Raw genomic sequence first — 19,012 nt, forward strand, 5'->3', positions numbered from 1 at the left:
AGCAGCACAAATAAATAAAGAGAAAAATCAATAAATTGTGCTTTTTTTTGGAACAGGATTCAAAGTTGTTACAGTTGGGTGATATCAGAGGGGTATGGATATTTTTGTGGGTCATAGAAAAACATACGTCAAAATGACAAATGCAAATTTCGGGTATATATTACAATTTTCAAAATCCATAATCTTGCCGTCAATATTTCCATGATTCCATGAACAAACGGCAAATTGTGTAGATTTTCACATAATGCTATATACAGAGTGCATTGTTTTTTTATCATGTTTTAAAAAAGTGCAATGAATGATGGAATTCTGATGGATGCTCCATGGGATGTTTTACATGACAAGTGTTCATTGATATTCATCCATGGACCAGGTACAATGATCCCAAATTTCACATCTTAATCTGCAATTGTTTATTCTTTGTACAGAGGAATCCATCCACCTCATTCTCACTAAATAAATTCAACTAAAATCAGATGAAGAATTTCAAAAAAAATTCACATTCTTAAATACACCTCACCTTAACCTCTTAGGTGTAGTTAAGACTTTCTCAAATGTTTATAAAAATTTTCAAATATATTTGATCTTGAGAGGCCCAAAAAAAGAAGGCACAAGATGTAGATGATGACCAATGATGCAAGAGGATGTTGGAATATCCAAAATGAATGACAGATGCTCCTGAATGATGTTAACACAGTTTAAAACAACATTTATAGAGACTAAGAAATTTTATAGTTTTTTTAGTGAATAACACAAGTTACAATACGAAAGAAATTTGTAATTGAACTCACTGTCCATAGCTGGAGCGATAAACCATTAAGTACTTCACTCGAACTAACTGATTATTTGTGACAACAAAATACTTTTCTGGAACATCACCACTTAAACTATTTGGGACTCTAGATTGACACTGTGACCTGGACTTTGAACTGATCTCTTCACATCTGGATGATCAACAAATTCACAAACTGCAATGCAGCTTATCTTTTTTCCCAATAAACTATGCCTCCAGCCTTCCCCAAATTTACTATAGAGTATGCTAACATTAAGATCACTTGAGAGGTAAGTTCCTTCTCCAAAGAGTGATACCTAAAAAATACAAAACATACTGCCGCAAAACCATGCTTGCATTAAAAGGATTTTGTTATCTATAAACCTTATTCAAATGAGCATGAAGTCCGTTATGCAAAATGGAATGGAAATTTTCCACTCGACTTCCATGATAACCATAAAGTACTTCCATGTTTCCAGCAATTTCATGAAACTTTCTATTGGCACTTTCCTCATACATCACTTCAAATATATGTGAAGGTTTATGAAAGGTTTTGGAATTTTCTGTCTTGTTTGTTATCTCTTGAAACTAAAGCAGTTTAACATTCATTACTTCACAATTAAATCTAACACAAAACATTAATAAACATTTATGTTTCAAAACCTAAATCCCTGATTATGACAAAAATTTTACACGTCTAGCTTGAGGTTTTTGCAAATTACCTAGAAAAATTTACTAAACCTTGCTTTCCATAGGAACCTGTTGAATTATAAAATTTCTGCTGTTAGTTATCCAATCAAGCAGCTGCCAAACATCATTACAAATATTATTCTTATTTTCACTTAATACTTTAATAGCTGGTATTTCATTCGCCACATTTCTCTAAAAAGAGCAAAAGAAAAATGTTATAATTATTTGTTATTGTAACAGTGTGTATACATAACACGTAATCGCATATTTCTTTGTACGAGCAGAACTCACCAACTCATTGACATCTTTTTCTTGATTTTCCTTAATGAAGCTAGAAGGAAACGGTCTAAGAAGACTATCATGGCGATAATTCTTCAAAGCAGACATAAATAAGCTGATTTGTAAATCAAATGCAACTGGGTCTTTTCTGATTTTCGAAAGAACGACTTCGTCATACTTCTTGTTTTCTTCCATTTTTACCAACTTTGTTGAAGTGAATAAATAGTCTTATCACACTCCTTGCTTTCGTCCATTTTCTTTATTATTTTATTGTTTCATATGGGTATTTGGCCCAAAAGGTTGTTTTAGTTGTTATTATTTCGCCAATTTTAATTTAGTTTATATAATTGACAGCCATTTACACGAATCGGGTGTGGCGTCGACAGGAAATAGCACAAAAAAAGAACAATTCGACAATAGCGGGAAAAGTGAAAATAAATTAGCCTAAATCTGATAAAAAATTTTTATGATCTTTATATTTCTTACCATGATCCTACAAAGATCGTCCTAAGACCGTGCAAGAAGTTACCATGTCATGGCAAAATCTGGCAAGATTTTATTTTTGCAAGATCGTGAAAGATTTTATGCAAGACTTTACTGTTGTAAATAGTATGTAAATAGCATGCCTAGTAACAATTAAATAGAGAAATCATCAGCGCATGCGCAATGTCCTTGAGCATGCACAGTCGAATTGACTAGCTGTCCAAGTTAATAGTCATGGCAACGACCAACTGCATTCACTAGCACCAATTTTGAAGTAAATAGCATGCTTACTGGCAATTTAACTGAAATATCATCTGCACATGCGCTCAAGGATGCGCAGTAAACTCGACTAATTGTTCATAGTCATGGCAACAACTAACTTAGTCGCAAATTATCAAAGAAATAATCTGAGCATGCGCAGTAGTGACTTTAATAATACCACAACTTTCGTAAGCCTTTGACTTTTTGTATATATATATAAAGCTAAAACTTCATATAGTAGATGTCAACTAGCAGTGGAAGCTGGGTGCGATATAGTATTATGTGGGCTTAGGGGCCCACACTTCGGTGGCGACCACACTCTCCCTGCGTACCCCGGGCAAAGCCTATCGCAGGTGATCTCGGGGTCTGATGGGCGGAAGCTTGCTATTGCATCTCCCAAGTAGGATAGCGTGGAGGGGGCGAAATCTCCTACCGAAACGTTAACATGCGGCGTTCTAGTGCCTTAAGATTAACAAGGTATCGGGAAGCATGGCCCGAAAACGGGGTTTTTTTGCTTTCGAATTTTATCTTTTTGTTTATAAAATAAACTAAGGAATGTTTCAATTAACTCTCTTCTTTTTCTGACACTTATGATTTATACTATTTTTATTGGTTCATATCTTTCTGATTTAACTCTCTCATTTACTGTTTCTCATGTATCACAAGCAAACCATCTATGGGCTTTATGGCCGACAGGATTATCTGGTTCCCTAACAAACATGAAACGCTCTAGTGCTCAAATATCTCGGGGCATCGGGAGGCATGGATCGACAATTGTATTTAGACTTTACTCAGATCTTGAAAGATTTTAGGTAAGATCTTGTCAAGATCTTGCAAGATTTTACTCATGCTATATCTTGCAAAATATGGCAAGATCTTGTCAAGATCTTAAAAGATTTTGTCCTATAACGTAAAAGTTGTCTGCTATTGATTCAAGAGCGTGATAATAGTAAGAAGTTTATTGGGCACGATTCGATTGCTAGTCTTCATAAAAGTAAAATACCAACTTTTTGGTGGTAGTTTCTTTATAATAGAGAAGCAAATAGACATGACAAAAAGAAAGTAACGCCACATCAGCAACATCACCCTATTATTCATACCGACGAGATTTGACTAACTAAATCAGGACAAAGTGTCGTCGTTATTCTTTTCCAAGTTTGTGTGATTGCAATTACTTCCAGGAGAAGGTGGAGGTGGATTGATGTCAATGGAAGTGGACGAGAGCTGTTGCAATTGCGATTGTGGTGCTGCACAACACATGCTAAAAGATTTCCATGAATCAAGAATAACATGGCAATGCAAAGTGTTTTAAAAAAAACACGACAAACATAACTGACCTTTGATTAATTTCATCAGTCGAATATGTGCTTCCTTTTTCTGTTGCCTCATTACCCACAGCGTTTAACGCTTTAGCTACACTGTTTTGATGCTTCGTCAAAATTTTTTGTAATTCTTTTGGTCTAGGAGCTTGAAGTTGAGGCGTCTTTCCAGTACGATTTAGCTTCACGTTCTCTTCTGTTGTTGCTAAAATCTCCTCAATATCATCAACCGCCTCCTACATAATTTATTCACGTATAAATTGATAACTAGAAAGCAAAACTACGTATTATTATCGGAAACTTTTTCATCTGAGCAAGATCCATTACGATTTAACGATAAAAATACATCAGCTTTATCAAAATCAACTCATCTCTACGATGATTCAACGACTAACTTGGAAGTTACTTCTTCCTTGCATATTTGGTGAGGATATTTCTTGGTGTATCACGGAGAGATTTCGTGCGAATGTGGAAAGTGATCCTTGAAGTTCATCACTTATTACCCTGAAATAAACCGAAATAGTAAGAAAGTAGAGAACCATCGAAAGTTTGAAACAAAACTTCACATTATGTTGTGTAGCTACATGCTTACTTACATCATAGTAAAAAACTCTTTCTTTTTACTATCAACCAAACAAAATATCGTGCCTGCTTTTTCCTACAAGGACATAAAACATAGCTGCTCCCCAAAATGCCTCCCACAATACCTCGAAAATAAAATGATAATCCATGACATGCAAAAAGAAAAATGACATTTAATACCTTCATATCAAAGCCAATACCATGAGCACGGCACATTTGAAAGAAGACACTGTAATGTATAACACTCAGGTTGCTGTGCTTAAGTCGTGAACTGAATATCGCGTAACGGTAAGGATTTGGAGGAGGCTGTAAGACAGACATAAATACAATAATAAATGTCTTGATTTTACCATTAAAAACAACAGCTATCAGATTGCTTTTCCAAACCTCAACCGGTGCAATACTTTTACGTTTTCGTGAAACTGCAAGCGCAGATTCAGATTTCTTCACCTTTACAGGTACTTGAAACGTACTCCGTTCACAATCAAAACTACCGTTTGTCACATATTTTATAAGTTTCATTTGCGCTAAGCTATCACTGTGAGTTAAGTTGAGATCCACAACCCACAATATCTGCTCCATCTAGAAACATAAATCCTTCAGAAAATCGAATTATTCACAAACAAACGATTTATCAAGTAGGCAAGTTCTACCGTATCAGGGTCAATGAAGGTAACAAAGTCTATAGAAATATAACCAATGATATCTCGTTGACGACACACATTAGCTATTGCAATGGCTTTCTCCATGAGCACACGAGGATCAACTGACGCTTGGGGAAAAGAGTTACCCCAACATTGATAAGCAGAAGTAGCGTGGATCTTGAACATCATAAAACTTTGTAAGAACAGACAGCAACATGAAAGCAATGAAATGTATATAAAGAAGAAATTTTCATACTTGATCACTGGTACTTAATACGGACATGTTTCCATCTGGTTCTATCAACAAATCTGTAGTCAAAGCAGTTACACTGTCACTTGGTGGACAAGCTTCGATAATACCGCCTATGTATAAAGCAATTAGAATACAGCAGTCTGTTACATGTAGCAAATTCACAACGTCCTTGTGTGTCACCTGTTTGGAGAAAAACTTCTAAAAACTTCTCCCAATTAGCGTACCCATCTTTGATAACGGGCGAAGCATGCTGTGAGAGTATTTTAGGAATCTCAGAAATGATCTTAACCATCGTTGGCTCGTGGGCCCATTTCTTGCCCCACTTCTCACCGTACCGCTGGCTTTCTTTGATTGCAGCAACGTAACAACTTAAGTGCGGTGTGACGTCGCAATAAGCTTAAAAAAGTGAAGAAGAAATATGGAAACACAAGCGATTTTTCAACGTATAAATGGTGTGACGTCAGTATGTGATAAAATAGTTGATAGTTAAATTTACCTGTTCCCCGTGCTGCGAATTCGTCATCCATTTTGAAAAGCCATCTTTTTATATGCAGATTCTCTGTTACTAACTGAGCCAAACATTCGTGAAGCTAAATAGAAATTGAATAAAGTTTCTACAATCATAACAATTAATTATTCAAACCATTTCTACAGCCTAAATTAAACCCCACTTCCACCAATTAGGTTATACGAGTTTAACATAGAAAACTGACTTTAATAAATTGAATAAACTAGTAGACACTATGTAATTAAATGTTGAGTAAAACGTCACAATTATCATGAAATAAATTATCACTTCTCTTACAATACAATTTTCTAGCATATAATTTGAATACAAACTATTGTTTTTAACTACATAAATAGGATAATGCCGACGAGTTTGAAATTGTACAATAAAAAACAAATTACATTCGAACGCTGTTATAAACAGACCTGAGGTAAACTGTAAATATCAAATTCACTAGGTGGAAAATCCGCATTTGCAGCGATGAATATTCTTTTTGTGCCTGACTTCGATGAGTAAAGATGAGCTATCTCAGGATCTGGGCTTAGGATAGGTAGATCTAAATAAGACAGAATGCGAGGTACGTAATTTCTAACAGTAATAAATAATATTGGTTAAGAAGTACAAAGAGAAAATGGATCTTCTCTTCAAATTATTGTCATCAATCATCTCAAGAAACCGCACATTACCTAAGAGATCGGAAATATAGAGATCATCCTGATGGAGAACACCCGGAACAATGTAAGCATCTCGTCCTTTGATTAATGCTTTGATTCTGAGCAAAATATATTATACAGAAAACGATATGTATGAACGAAACAATTCACAGACTGACAATTTTTAGCAAAGATTATTACAAGTGAAAAACGACCTACCTTTGAATTGTTTTGGGGCTGTATTTAAGTAAAGAGGCGAGACACATGTTGTGGTTCTACAGAATAATAAAAACGATTTTAAAAGGTGCAATTGAGGAAGATTGTGATGCTCAATCGATATTGTATACGAACGGGAAATCGGTCCAAAGTTTCAGGCACAACGATCTTATATCTGTTAGCAATATTTTCATCTTGAGGATCATCATCACTTTTGGCTTTCATTGCAAGAAGTTTGGAGTAATACTGATGAACGTCTTCGGTAATTTCAACGGGACTAACATAGATCACATCTTGCCTAGCATCTGCAGCGCAAATACATGATTTGACTAAATCGAAAACCCTTTATAAAAAATTCACCGAAAGCAACTATTACCTGAAATATCACACAGCCTTGCCATTTGCAAGTTTTGTAACATTGGTAGATCTGTTAGATTATTTCGAATATGTTGCGGGTATCCTAAAAATAAAATTTCAAAGTTTCGTTTTGATTCTTTTCGGCATTCAACGACATGTGTAAAGTACCTAATGAAGGAATGTGGACAACAACTCTTCTGGATTCCTTGATTTTACTCCATCTTGAACGAAAAATCTAGAACATGAAAAAGTTGCTTGCACGACTAAAACACGTTTAAAAAAAATGATAAATCAATATAGATGGCGTACTCTTGATCTCAGTTTGAATTTCTCCACTTGAGTTTGTCGAAGATGTTTCAACTGTTTCCTTATCATGGACAGTTTACAGTTCATGATCCACGATATGGCAATGACACCAGCCGCCCACTGTTTCCTGCGATATTCTAGGTAAGCCTTACGATCACGAAAACGTCGCCAAGAAGACTAAAAGATTGTGAGGGTGTTAAGTAGTTCAATGGTGTAGCTGCAAGACAGAGTAACAAAGGATAAATGTCACCTGGATTTTTATAGCAGCCATTTTTTCACCATCCTGTGCAAAATAACGACGACCCTACACAAGATTTATGCATGCCACTGTTACGGAAAGGTTTTCTCTATGAGATACAAGATGTCGCATTCTTACAGGTGTTCTTATTGCCCTTTCAACATCTTCACAATTATAAATGCACGTCAGAAAATGCTGAAATATATCGAAACAACGAATGATCACAAAGGTTCACACTACGCAAGGCATTAAAACACGATACAAAATACTAGCTACATACGCTTAACTGAGGTCTTTCCTCCAGTTCAAACACCAATGCCAGATCAGCTAACCTGATAACAAAAGATTTTAAAGTAAATAATAAATTTTGTCTGGAAGCCACAAACCACAAACCTATCAGCATCGATAATCGCTAACGGTATAGAATAATCACGCATGATCCTTCAAGCTTCACTATTAAGGTTACAATACTAAAGATATAAAAAGAAAGATGATGTGAGTTGCAATGCTTCGTTCACATGGCAGTATGGGCGTAGGAAGATCTATAATTAGGGAGGGGGGGCTCATGTTCACATACACATGGTATAATCCGTTAAGAGCAATGAATTTAATAAGTACCCTCCCCCCCTTATTTATCGATCTTCCTAAGCCCATGCTTGGTGATATCTTTTACCTGCCCCAAGATAGACAATAATGACGTTTAAAATCCATAAAATCCTACAAAGAAAAGACCACGTGGATGAATCAGATAAGGATCAGCGGACATTCTGTGTTGTAAAAGAAGTACCTGAGAAGTTGATCGCACTTTTCCATTTTGGATTACAAATTTATGTGCACTTTTCACCTCGTTTGAAGGTGAGGGAAGAGGGACAGAATGCTTGAAAAATAAATTTTATAAATATATAATAATTCCACGACCTAATCATCCACACGGACTTTGCGCGTGTCTTATGGATCTTACTGGAAAAATGAGGTCGATATCTCTGACTGATGTCGGCAGCAAAGAGTGATCAGTAGAACCCTGTGTAAATACATTATAAATTCACTTATGTAGCATGTGTAAATATCATGACAGAGTCTGACAACTTTATGCAAATCAAAACCTGGTGAACATTTTGAAATTGGTCGATTTTCTTTTTCTTCTTTTCCGCAAGAGATGTTTCCTTCGCAATCAAAGCATTATCGTTGTCTATCTAAGCATATAAAGTAGCAAGTTGAAAAGTAGCTGCTGTTCTTTGTAGTAACCATATCATCTATGACAGGGGGTATGCTGCTGTTCTTTGTAATAACCATATCATCTTTGACAGGGGGTAGTACTCTTTTTGTTTTATTAAGCATCTCACCTTTACAGCAGCAATGTTATATCCTCCAACTACAACAAATAAAATATAAATGAACAGAGTATGTGTGCAAATTAATTCAAGATTATAGGCTGAATGTAAAATTAAATCAATTTTCACCATAATATTCATCATGTAATCCAGTAAATCTTTTCTTAAACTGATCTTTAGGGTCATGTAACTGTAATCAACACAAAATCATTCATGCTGATAGCTCCATTTATGATTGTGATATAAATTATCCTTGTCTATCACCCCTTACCACTGCTTGATGATGCCGTACAGGAGAAGGTTCAAGTGAAAGCTCTGCTGCAGGCTAAATAATTAAAAACAGCATCTGTCATTAATATCATCCATTGAAATAATTCAAAATGTGAATGTCAAACAATCACAATCACAAGTACATACGGGTATAAGACCTCGCTCTAGCAAACTCAAAATTCCTTTTTTTGCATCATCCTCGGACACAGGCGGTGGTGTACGCTGAAAAATATATTGTGTTCAATTAAACAAAAATTCAAAAGAACTAAAAGTCATCAAACAATTGTATAACGTGAAAAACTGACTTACTGAAGGATCTATTCTATTAGAGCGAGGCAATGAAGCCAATGGTTCAACTGTACAACCAGTAACAATTTTTTGCTTTACCACACCAGTTTCTGACTTTTCATGGATCTGTGGCAGGGCTACACCATACTTGTCTTTCAAGATATCTCTTGATATTGGGTGTTCTGGCCTTGTGAGCATCTGGAGTGTTCGCAAATCTTTGATCTAAATCATTGAGTTTGTTAATGCATTTGAAAAGTAAGCTTCAGTTAAAGGCTATCATCAACCTGTTGCCCAGGAGATGGTACATTTGGTGCTGGTTTCCCTCCACTTTTTGCAACAATGATTGGCTGAAGAAGACCGTTGTTTGGGCTGAAAAATGCATGTTTCATTAGATTGATGATAGTATTGTCACAGTTATTGCAAAAGAAAAAGCGGAACCTGAGCTTTGTTTGTATTTCATTAGGCTTCTTCAGGCAGGCACTGGGTTTTTCATCGTGATTTTCTTCAACTTTCTTCTTTGTAATGGTTTGTTCCAGGGATGGTAGAGTAAGAACTTGATTGTTGGATACTTGTACCAGTTTTGATGCTTTGCTCTACATTTGAGGAAGCAAGCCAGACACATTTACAAAAACATATAAAAGTACAGACGAGCGTATTTGTCCATGGCAAAATGTACCTTGATCCCAAGCTCAGTTCTTTCAATTGCTTTTTCAATATTCTTCAAGTCTAATTTTTCTATACTCTTGCCCTCCACAGCATTGTTTATTTGCTCACGAACATGCCGTAATTCATCTTGCACCTAGACAAAAACATGAAAAACGATTATATAGCATACAATGCATACTATAACAGAAAAGTCAAAAAATATAAACTGTAAAATAACAACCAACAAAATTCATAATTAAGCATTATTTCGACTATTTAAAGGAGGATGCAAAACGCACTTTCACAAGAAGTCTCCCCACTTCTATCGGGTCATCATGAGGTCCCGTTATAGAGTTCATCTTTTATTTTTTGTCATAAATCACCTTTTCCGCCATATTTGATATCCATAGCAACAGACAGCAACTGTCATAGCAACAGCAAAAATCAGAAACTTTATACAAAATAGAATTTGATTATCTCATGATAAAACTATTGATAATCTAATTTACTAAATCAATTATTTATTTTCTCCTGTGAATTCCCAATAAAGGAAACTCAGTTCAAAAAAGTTGTCTTAATCATTTCATGCTATCTTAAAGCATCTAATTGACTCTTGATCTGTTCAAGCTGATCATAAAATGAGTAGAGCTCCTCATGAGTGAATTCTAACAAAAGATTGTCTGACTCCTACACAAAAATACAGAATAAATTGTTTCACATGAAATGCAACTAAAATTTGTTTCAGATTACAAGATAATACCTGATTTCCTTCAAACCCAATTGTACAACAGCACTGGGTTGTTTCAATTTACTCGTGATGCTTCAGCCATCTGCAAGTTCAATCTCCATTTAACACTCTCTAACTAAAAGATATTGGTTTGGTTGTAGCACTTTAAAAAATTCAGATCAATAACCACCATTAAAAATCACCTGTTTGGGTGCAATACTTCTCTGTTTTAGTTCTTCATTGACATTCTTACCATGATTTTTCCAAACATTAACAAACATCTCCACCTGCAAGACCATATTATTTCATTAACAATCATTATCTAATTACCTTCTATAAAAAAATCGTAAATAAACAGGTCTGTTTGCCTTGTCATCCACGAGCTGGATGTTCTTTAACTGTTGTGCAAGGTTGGCTGGTTTTGCAGTGTGATAGGCCGCTTGTTCTAGAATAAATACTGACGTATCCAAAATACTCTGCAAATTATTGCTGTCAACCTTGAATGCATTGCAAAGTTTTGTGTGTTCATCCTCAGAAAATATTTTCTCGCCCTGTAAGACAGAAACATAATGAAACCTTATCCATAATCCAAAAATAACAACACATAGATCTTGCATCATACTATATTACCTTTGTTGTAAATTTTCCAATGATCCGAGAAAGTAGCAATGGAAATCTTGCTGCATCCAAATCATTGATAAGGCTCACACCATTTTTTAATCTTTTAGAATTATTTAAAATTTGAATCAATTCTCGTTTATAAAAGCAATATAAAGTTCTTTCTAATTTTTTCTAGTATCTAAAGTTCATCATTTTTCTCATACATACATGATTAACATGCAAGCAATGCAACCTAAATAGAGCTAAATTTTACGAATGCATTATTATATTCACCTACGTGTGCACTCAAACTTATAAACAAACAATGAGAATAAAAAGCCATATCCTAGGATAAGACAAACATGTACAGAACTAATACTTAACCTTGTGGTCAAATTGAACATTTGAGCCGCCATATTGGATATACCTTATACAATATACATCAAGTTTTACGAAAATTAGTCGACCATGAGAATTACCGGAGAAAATAATCACAAGATTAGTAATTCTTCGTCTTCATTACAAGTGATTTGTTTTTTAAATATTTTTAATTCTATCAACATTAAGAAAGTATTGCCATAATTTTGATAAGGGCCACTCTGATTTACATTACCACAAGAAAAGTTCCAAAACTGCACATTTAGACAAGACTTTCAACAAGGCAATGAGCCCTCTCCCCCATCAACACACTCATGATTCTACTCTCTCTCTCTCTCTCTCCTTCCACCTTTTTATTGGATTGTATTCATTAATAGAAGAAAAATAGAAAAAAATTCATCACTTTTTGATTCACCTGACTCAGTACTTATGCCATACATTTTGTTATCATTTTGTTGCCATTTTTTTCAAAAGATTATCAACACACAGCTCAAGATCAATTAGAACTTTATTCATGTATTTCAAACAAAACAATGTAAAATTACAATTGAGTCGTATAACTGTAAAGGTTGTAACAACAATTAATTCTAGCATTTGTGAATACTTTTGAAGTAAAAATTTACATTTACATACTCCAAATATATCAATGTTTAACTTTTTGTCAAACCCAAGTTTTCAACTGTCTCGACACCAAGCTCATCCATGACAGGCTTACAGCTCTGAATAATGTAATCATAAACTTCTTTATCACCACTTTGGTCACATTTTAGCTTAATGATCTCCAGAACACGTACAGCCATACCAAAATCATCCAATCTACGACAAGCTCTTAACATAGCATTGACAATTCTGGGCTCAGGAACAAGATCATGCCCATAGAGCTCGTTGACACCTTTGCGAATTTCCCAATCATCAATGTCGTTCCTTTACAAAAAAGAAAATCCAGTTGTTCAACCGATGAATTGAAATTGAATTGCATTCAGTAAAATACTCCATTATATTGTACGCAAACCTGTTAAAGTAAGCTTCCCATCTTGCATCAAATGCTTCAGCAGATTCTACAGGCTTGCTTGACATCAATCTTGAAGTTGTGCCTTTCAACATGACAACATAAAACATTCACATAACCACTTTAACTTGATTAAATGCTTACGTCAAAACATAAAACATAATCTTTTACTCGATGTTTACAGTAATTTAACAACATACCTGATACAATCCTTATTTTACGAAGGAGTGGTGCCACACGACATACGTTTGAGAGAAACATGTTCTTCTGCAGAACCAAATAACTTCACAAATTTTTAATGAAATATGTCAATATGGCTGCCCAATTGATTTAAACTGACCTTTGAATTATTACTATGAACTGGAGTGTGAGTTGTTAACAATCGACTTTGTTATTGGTGGAAAGTTTGACTTTCACCCGATCAATATCAAAAATTATTCCCTAAACATGAATAAATGAAATTTTAATTGCAAGTACAATTATTTTTTCGTCATTTGTCATGTTACAAAGCAATTTTATATTTACTCAAAATTATTTGAAATGATCAGCTTCTCGAAGCAACAACAATTCAATCAAGTAACTCAGGTATTAACATGACACAAGCTCTGTTAAAATATTTTAAAAGTATCAACAGCATGTGAATAATAGTTGTGTCTATGAATATATTCATTCATTCAGGAGATTCTGAATAATGTCGTTCTCCTTCCTATGGGTAGAAGCAAAGTAGTAAAATTTTCGCTGAAGTATCTTCTTGTATGAAAAATTCTTTTTTTCCGTTCTGTCATCTTTCGAAATAGGAGCGCTGCAGCAGGTTAAATATCTTCAATAAAATTTTGTACTTGTTAAAGAAACAAAGGATTTTTTTTGTTATCATGGAGATTTTATAAATACTTAAAGCTAAGCACCGTATCCACAATCCATCGGCGTATCCACTCTTTTTTCTGCTTCAGGAAGAATGGACTCCATTTTGTGCCTACCAAGGAGAACATGATACGAAAGAAAGTTTTTTGGCCTGCAAAACGAAGAGAGAACCTTTTCAAAGCAAGTTATCCCAACAATTCTGTCAAAACGTAATTCAAACGAAATGGATCAACACTGATTTAAATAGCATTAATGATCATAAATATGCAACGCTTTATAAAACTGAAGTATCAAATAATGAAATAAGCTCCTGCGATGGAAATGCGTCCATGAAAAATGTTGCAAACAGTTTGAAAGATATAAAGTACTGGCAGGAGTCTACGCCAAAAGTCAGATGGAACAAAATGTTGATAAATCGTCTGTTTCTAAAATCTCTTGGAATAAAGAAATCAGATCAACGTGAAGAAGTTAAAAAAAGAGACGATTTTGCTTACGAATATTTGGCATGTTCCCGTAAGAATAGCAGGAAAATTGACATTTTTGAGGAAGGATCTACAATTTTGTGTTCCAGTCCACATTATTTCATTTCTAGAACTGGTTTAGTGTTTGATTCTTGTGATGAGGTAAAAAAATATTTTTATAGAATTGTTTTCACTTCAACATCACATTTTTTTTGTTTTGCTTTTAAGAAACAACACTTTGATGATAAGATGGATGTAATGAACAGAGTTTTTATGGCTGAACTCAAGATGATCCGAAAACAACATGAACGGCTCGTTGCAGATTTAACAAAACGATAATTCATTATTTTAACTCCAAAAGTTATTTTAGATAAAATAAGAAATTTGACTAGCGAGTATTCAAGAACATGAGTATAAAATTAGTCCACAACGAGTAATGCCAACTTAAAAGTTCCATTGGTTCAAGCTACTCATATATTGAGTAACAATTAGCTATAATCACACATTTTTTGGAATACTGAAAGATAAATATTGAATGAAAAATAACAAAAATAACAATTTACAACACGATGTTAGCTAGGTAGTGTTCACCTATTTCACTTATAAAAGTGTCTCATTTTCTCCCAGAAGTAACAAATATTCACAACAGAAACCATTTCAATTTCTGAATCGTACGTGTGTACATAGAATTGCTTAAATTAGAATAATGAAAAAATGTAAAATTAATTTAAACTACTTTTTCGGTACGCGCTTCTAACAAAGAAAAGACTTTAATTCTACAGTTGTTGAACCATTTCCAGTGTTTTATCAACTGTCATTATTCAACAATTCCTTTGGAAGCCAATTCTTCCTGGACTCGTTGAAGATATGTTGGATCAGGATAACCATATCTAAATATAAAGTGAAAAGTCAACATTGTTCACAACAAGACAATTATGGATTTTAATTTCATGTCGATGGGAACGAATATTTCGATCTTCACTTACGCTGATGGGCCTCCATTCACGTTAGTTTTATGATGAATGTCATTCCAAGTTATAACATCTTCTGCACCAGTTGTTGACGACCGTCCAATAGTAAAAATCAGTTTTTGCTGGAAAGCTTTTTGGAGTAATCTAAGCACTTTGTTTCCTTCTTTACTTTCAGGAAGATATGCACGTCGTGTTGTTCCTTGATATGGCTTGCCTGGATTAGGATGTTCTTTACCTTGAATACCTTGTGGAAAATTATATTTTATAGAAATGGTCCCACAAGAAGGGTAACCTGGCAAAGATTTATTTGAAAAACTGTAAGTCATTTTTCCTTCAGGTTGATCACCAATGATAACACCGTACACATAAGAGCACACGGGACATTTTTTGTTATGTTTAAATGCCTCTTCAATGCAGCTTGTACAAAATGAATGACCACATTTTTCAAGTGTCTTCTTTTTTTTAAACTCCGACAGACAAATGGTGCATTTTTCATCCTTCGTGAAAGAAGATGTGCGTTGAACACTTACAGGGTCGCTGCTTTTTTCTAATTTAATGAAAAATGAATTTTTAGATAAGTTTGCATGCGATTGTGAATGAAGATATCTGTTACAAAGTAACATGGCTACCATCATATTTCTTACTTCTGTCCCCATTCCCTTTTAAAGCTTTAAAATTGTTCATTTGCGATGTCTCAGAATTTTTACATGGAAATTGAACATTTTCGGTAATTTCAGCATCAACTTTACGTTTCGATTTATGACTTTCACTCCCTGTATAAAAAGATAGTATTTTACGAATGTAAATATATTCTGTGAAAATATATTGTAACAGCAAAATCAAAAGTTTATTACTTCAAAATTTTAAACACACACCTTTATGAGCAACGTTGGGCGAGCTGTAACTTCCATTTCCAATATGTTGAACACGCGAACGATTCGAGCCTTCCGCTTGCTGGTGTCTTGCATTTGAATTAAACCTTTGATTAAATGGTCCAAAGTCTTTTCTGTTAACATCATTTGATGTTTTATCGAACTTAGAAACAGTTCCATCAAAGTAAACCTCGTTCCGTTCAACTGCTCCAGGGAACTGTCTTTTCAGTTCCCTCACGAACACGTTTGAAGTCACCTCGTCAATATTTACAAAACGGATATCTTTAAGAGGACCACCATGTGGAGATTTTTTCAAAAAATTTATCACAGCATCAAAAAGTACGTTAGCACATACAGTCACAGGAACACCAAATATACCTGCACTTATGGCTGGTATGGCGATACTTCTTGAGCCTTGATTATTTGCAGCTGTTAAACACTTATAAATAGCAGCATACAAATAATGGCCGGCTTCATTTTTATCATTGAAATTGAGCCATCTTGGACCTACAGCGTGAATAATATATTTACAGGTCAACTTCCCAGATCCTGTCATTATAACATCTCCTGGTTTCAAACATGATCCACGTTGTTTCATGATATAATTACTTTCATTTTGTATAATCCATCCTCCGGCATTTACAATTGCTTTTGCTGCTCCTCCACTATGATCTAGATACTCGTTTGCTGGATTTACGATGACATCAACGACTTCTTTTGTGATGTCGTTTTGATAAACAGAAATTTTTGTCTTTTGATAAACAACTGCAGAATAAACGTCAACGTGGGATTTTCGCTTTACTCTTGGACTTGATTGGCTGCGTAAATTACTGGGAGCAGAAAATGCAAAGTTTTCTGATTTTGAACTTCCATTTTTCATTTTCAAAAATTTGACAGCGTTCTCAATATCAGCCTTCTTTCCGTAAAGAATTATTTTATCAGGCAGTGAGTCGACAATCAAGAAAAACTTCATAGGAATTTCATGCATAAAATCCTTTTTATCAATTTCATACTGCTTCATATTCTCGTGGTTTTTTTGATAGAAAGAGGCAAAAAAATTGATGGCGTTTTGGAATTCTGGCTGATCAACTTTGTCTGATGAAATAATCGTCATCAATCGCTCACTGGGTGATTTGACTTTAAATGTAATTTCTTCCGATACATTTTCAAGACTTTTGATTATCTCATAGTTATAAGTCATAATGTAACGTAAGTATAACCAACTTATAGTAATAGTTTCACCAAGATTAGTTGACTGGCTAGTTCGTGTCATGGAATCTTTTGATTGGTCATAACTAGGTTGTTCATCGCGGCTTTCACGCTTCTGAAAGTACATGTATATTTTCTTCATCGCTGCATAAACAGAAGTCAAAGATCCTCTAAGTTTTTTTTTTGAAAATTCAACATTTTTTTCTTTAAAAAATTTAACAAACATCTTGCATGTTTCGATTTTTTCTACATAAAACTGTTCAACCTTGACCTTCGTGTACCCAAAGAAAGGTGCCATTTTTACATCATTTGAAGGATCAAAGGTCTCGTCATCTACGTTCAACACGTTTGAAACAATGCTAGAATTTTTATTAGCCTAGTAAAAAATGATATGTATATAAAACTGATTAAAAAGGAAACTTAAATTTGTACAAAAAATATATATGAAAAAATATCATCGATTTTGAACAACTCAAATAATATCACCATATAAAAATGATGAGCTTACAGTGAAAGATTTACCAAAATCTTTGTCATTGGAACTCAAGTTGACGAGATTATCGGATTGGTCAGCTTGCTCCATGGGATTATTTGATTGGTCAACACAATGTTGATAGTTGCAAATCTTCTTCATTGCTGTATAAACAGAATTCCAAGCCCCTTTAATATTGCCTTTTTTGGAAAATTCAACATCTTCTTCTTTAAAAATTTTATCAAATTCATGGCAGCCTTTATTTTCTTTAACATAAGCCTTTTTAACTTTTACTTTCGTTTCCTCAAAGAAAGGTGACATTTTCCTAACATTTGACGGATCGAAAGAAGTCTCGTCGCCTACCTTCCAAACTTTTGAAACAGTGCTAGAATTTTCATTACCCTGAAAAATGTGAAAGAACTAAAGGAAACATGAATTTTTAAATAGTTTGCACAAATTCACACTAACTGCAGTTATTTAATTGTTTTTTACATGTATCGTTTTTCTACGTTTGAAAAATGCATGAACTATATATATAACTCAGGGAAAAGCAATCAAAAAATGTGCTTACCGATTTAGATTTCCATTTTTGAACAGCGAGAGAAGTACCATTAATTTGAAGCTTATTGTGAACGTCAGAATCTACATAATGCAAACGTCAAGATATGATATTATGTTGTTCTTAATGCTGAAATCAATACAAAGAAAATAATAAAATTCCGTGATAACCTGAAATATTTTCATCAAACTCAACAAGAATATGGTCTTTTCCTTCTGGACAAACATAAACTCGTTCAATATCGCCATGAAACCCATTGGAGTTAGTCACTTGTAATGCCTTAACAACTTCATCATACAAGAGCTTTGAAACACCAGAGATTATCAGCGTTTTATTCTCATCAAAAGTAAACGACGCCATGCAATATATACGATAAGTAGAATAAGATTGAATACAAACTTTGTTTAAGCTAGCAGAAGTTAATCTAAGGTTTTTCTTTCATTTTCACTCCAATGTAATTAACTCTGATTTTAGGAAAAGCCCAGCATGTGTCTTCAAGGAAAAGTCACAAAGGCAGCGATAAAAAGTATTTACGTATTAAAAAGTTCTTTGTTGTAAATGAACAGAATACTTTTAAAGATATCGACTTAATTACATACTGAGAGACAAAATGTGAGTACTTGTAGATTGAATTAAATGATATTCAAGCATTTTAAACAACAAATAATTGATAAATATGCAAATGCAAAAGATATTATAAGATCCACCTTCATAAAGAAAGCTCGACACTTTATTATTCGCATATATTAATTTTGTAGTTGCACAAGTGAACCTTTAATCTCCAAAAAATGTCTAACA

The 19,012-nt window shown here is 34.2% G+C and overlaps 5 protein-coding genes across 5 annotated transcripts; all 5 read right to left on the reverse strand.

Moving 5' to 3' along the window:
* Positions 1-134: 134 nt before the first annotated feature.
* On the reverse strand, positions 135-2,543 carry LOC124459530 (protein mono-ADP-ribosyltransferase PARP16-like). Its single transcript, XM_047008983.1, is given in 7 exon segments — positions 135-452; positions 521-678; positions 792-909; positions 912-1,089; positions 1,157-1,360; positions 1,514-1,654; positions 1,754-2,543. Coding segments are annotated over 6 exon segments (963 nt in total). The 5' UTR covers positions 1,937-2,543; the 3' UTR covers positions 135-452; positions 521-539.
* Positions 2,544-3,432: 889 nt separating this feature from the next.
* Positions 3,433-11,109, reverse strand: LOC124456855 (IQ domain-containing protein H-like). The gene is given in 37 exon segments (XM_047007177.1): positions 3,433-3,746; positions 3,823-4,040; positions 4,200-4,308; positions 4,401-4,462; positions 4,567-4,692; positions 4,774-4,968; positions 5,040-5,207; positions 5,287-5,393; positions 5,464-5,679; positions 5,780-5,873; positions 6,217-6,347; positions 6,478-6,563; positions 6,664-6,719; positions 6,796-6,965; positions 7,037-7,120; positions 7,186-7,252; positions 7,327-7,500; positions 7,574-7,627; positions 7,700-7,756; positions 7,842-7,893; positions 7,955-8,003; positions 8,006-8,031; positions 8,235-8,278; positions 8,349-8,438; positions 8,523-8,582; positions 8,665-8,754; positions 8,905-8,933; positions 9,022-9,082; positions 9,164-9,217; positions 9,310-9,384; positions 9,472-9,672; positions 9,735-9,819; positions 9,889-10,043; positions 10,127-10,249; positions 10,395-10,782; positions 10,856-10,958; positions 11,026-11,109. Coding segments are annotated over 35 exon segments (3,567 nt in total). The 5' UTR covers positions 10,455-10,782; positions 10,856-10,958; positions 11,026-11,109; the 3' UTR covers positions 3,433-3,607.
* Positions 10,684-11,838, reverse strand: LOC124433307 (COMM domain-containing protein 10-like). The gene is made up of 6 exons (XM_046983068.1): positions 11,807-11,838; positions 11,453-11,543; positions 11,191-11,373; positions 11,026-11,109; positions 10,908-10,958; positions 10,684-10,782 (listed from the first exon to the last, which is right to left on the reverse strand). Exons 1-6 carry the CDS (start codon positions 11,836-11,838, stop codon positions 10,684-10,686), a joined length of 540 nt encoding a protein of 179 aa, XP_046839024.1.
* Positions 11,839-12,290: 452 nt separating this feature from the next.
* Positions 12,291-13,139, reverse strand: LOC124433543 (cytochrome c oxidase subunit 5A, mitochondrial-like). Its single transcript, XM_046983329.1, has 3 exons — positions 13,010-13,139; positions 12,813-12,894; positions 12,291-12,724 (listed from the first exon to the last, which is right to left on the reverse strand). Exons 1-3 carry the CDS (start codon positions 13,068-13,070, stop codon positions 12,451-12,453), a joined length of 417 nt encoding a protein of 138 aa, XP_046839285.1. The 5' UTR covers positions 13,071-13,139; the 3' UTR covers positions 12,291-12,450.
* A 1,788-nt stretch (positions 13,140-14,927) lies between these two features.
* On the reverse strand, positions 14,928-18,649 carry LOC124433535. Its single transcript, XM_046983315.1, has 7 exons — positions 18,385-18,649; positions 18,227-18,297; positions 17,692-18,057; positions 15,978-17,559; positions 15,747-15,875; positions 15,118-15,649; positions 14,928-15,021 (listed from the first exon to the last, which is right to left on the reverse strand). The coding sequence occupies exons 1-7, from the start codon at positions 18,572-18,574 to the stop codon at positions 14,949-14,951; spliced, it is 2,943 nt and encodes a 980-aa protein (XP_046839271.1). The 5' UTR covers positions 18,575-18,649; the 3' UTR covers positions 14,928-14,948.
* Between the last annotated feature and the right edge of the window lie 363 nt (positions 18,650-19,012).

This window comes from Xenia sp. Carnegie-2017, unplaced genomic scaffold (genome assembly GCF_021976095.1).
Source record: "Xenia sp. Carnegie-2017 unplaced genomic scaffold, XeniaSp_v1 HiC_scaffold_13, whole genome shotgun sequence".
Lineage (NCBI taxonomy): Eukaryota > Metazoa > Cnidaria > Anthozoa > Malacalcyonacea > Xeniidae > Xenia > Xenia sp. Carnegie-2017.

What these genes read in the sequence shown, in the direction of transcription:
- LOC124433307 (XM_046983068.1), bottom strand. Translation starts at nt 11,838, where the DNA reads ATGGCGGCTCAAATGTTCAATTTGACCACAAG. An exon ending in ATGTTCAATTTGACCACAAG is followed by an intron (nt 11,544 to 11,806) that starts GTTAAGTATTAG and finishes TAATTCTAAAAG; the next exon opens with ATTAAAAAATGGTGTGAGCC. An exon ending in GAAGTATTGCACCCAAACAG is followed by an intron (nt 10,959 to 11,025) that starts GTGATTTTTAAT and finishes AATATCTTTTAG; the next exon opens with TTAGAGAGTGTTAAATGGAG.
- LOC124433543 (XM_046983329.1), bottom strand. Translation starts at nt 13,070, where the DNA reads ATGTTTCTCTCAAACGTATGTCGTGTGGCACCACTCCTTCGTAAAATA. An exon ending in TAAAATAAGGATTGTATCAG is followed by an intron (nt 12,895 to 13,009) that starts GTATGTTGTTAA and finishes TCATGTTGAAAG; the next exon opens with GCACAACTTCAAGATTGATG. An exon ending in TGGGAAGCTTACTTTAACAG is followed by an intron (nt 12,725 to 12,812) that starts GTTTGCGTACAA and finishes TTTTTTGTAAAG; the next exon opens with GAACGACATTGATGATTGGG.
- LOC124433535 (XM_046983315.1), bottom strand. Translation starts at nt 18,574, where the DNA reads ATGGCGTCGTTTACTTTTGATGAGAATAAAACGCTGATAATCTCTGGT. An exon ending in ATTTTGGTAAATCTTTCACT is followed by an intron (nt 17,560 to 17,691) that starts GTAAGCTCATCA and finishes ATTTTTTACTAG; the next exon opens with GCTAATAAAAATTCTAGCAT. An exon ending in GTGAATGGAGGCCCATCAGC is followed by an intron (nt 15,022 to 15,117) that starts GTAAGTGAAGAT and finishes CTTTATATTTAG; the next exon opens with ATATGGTTATCCTGATCCAA.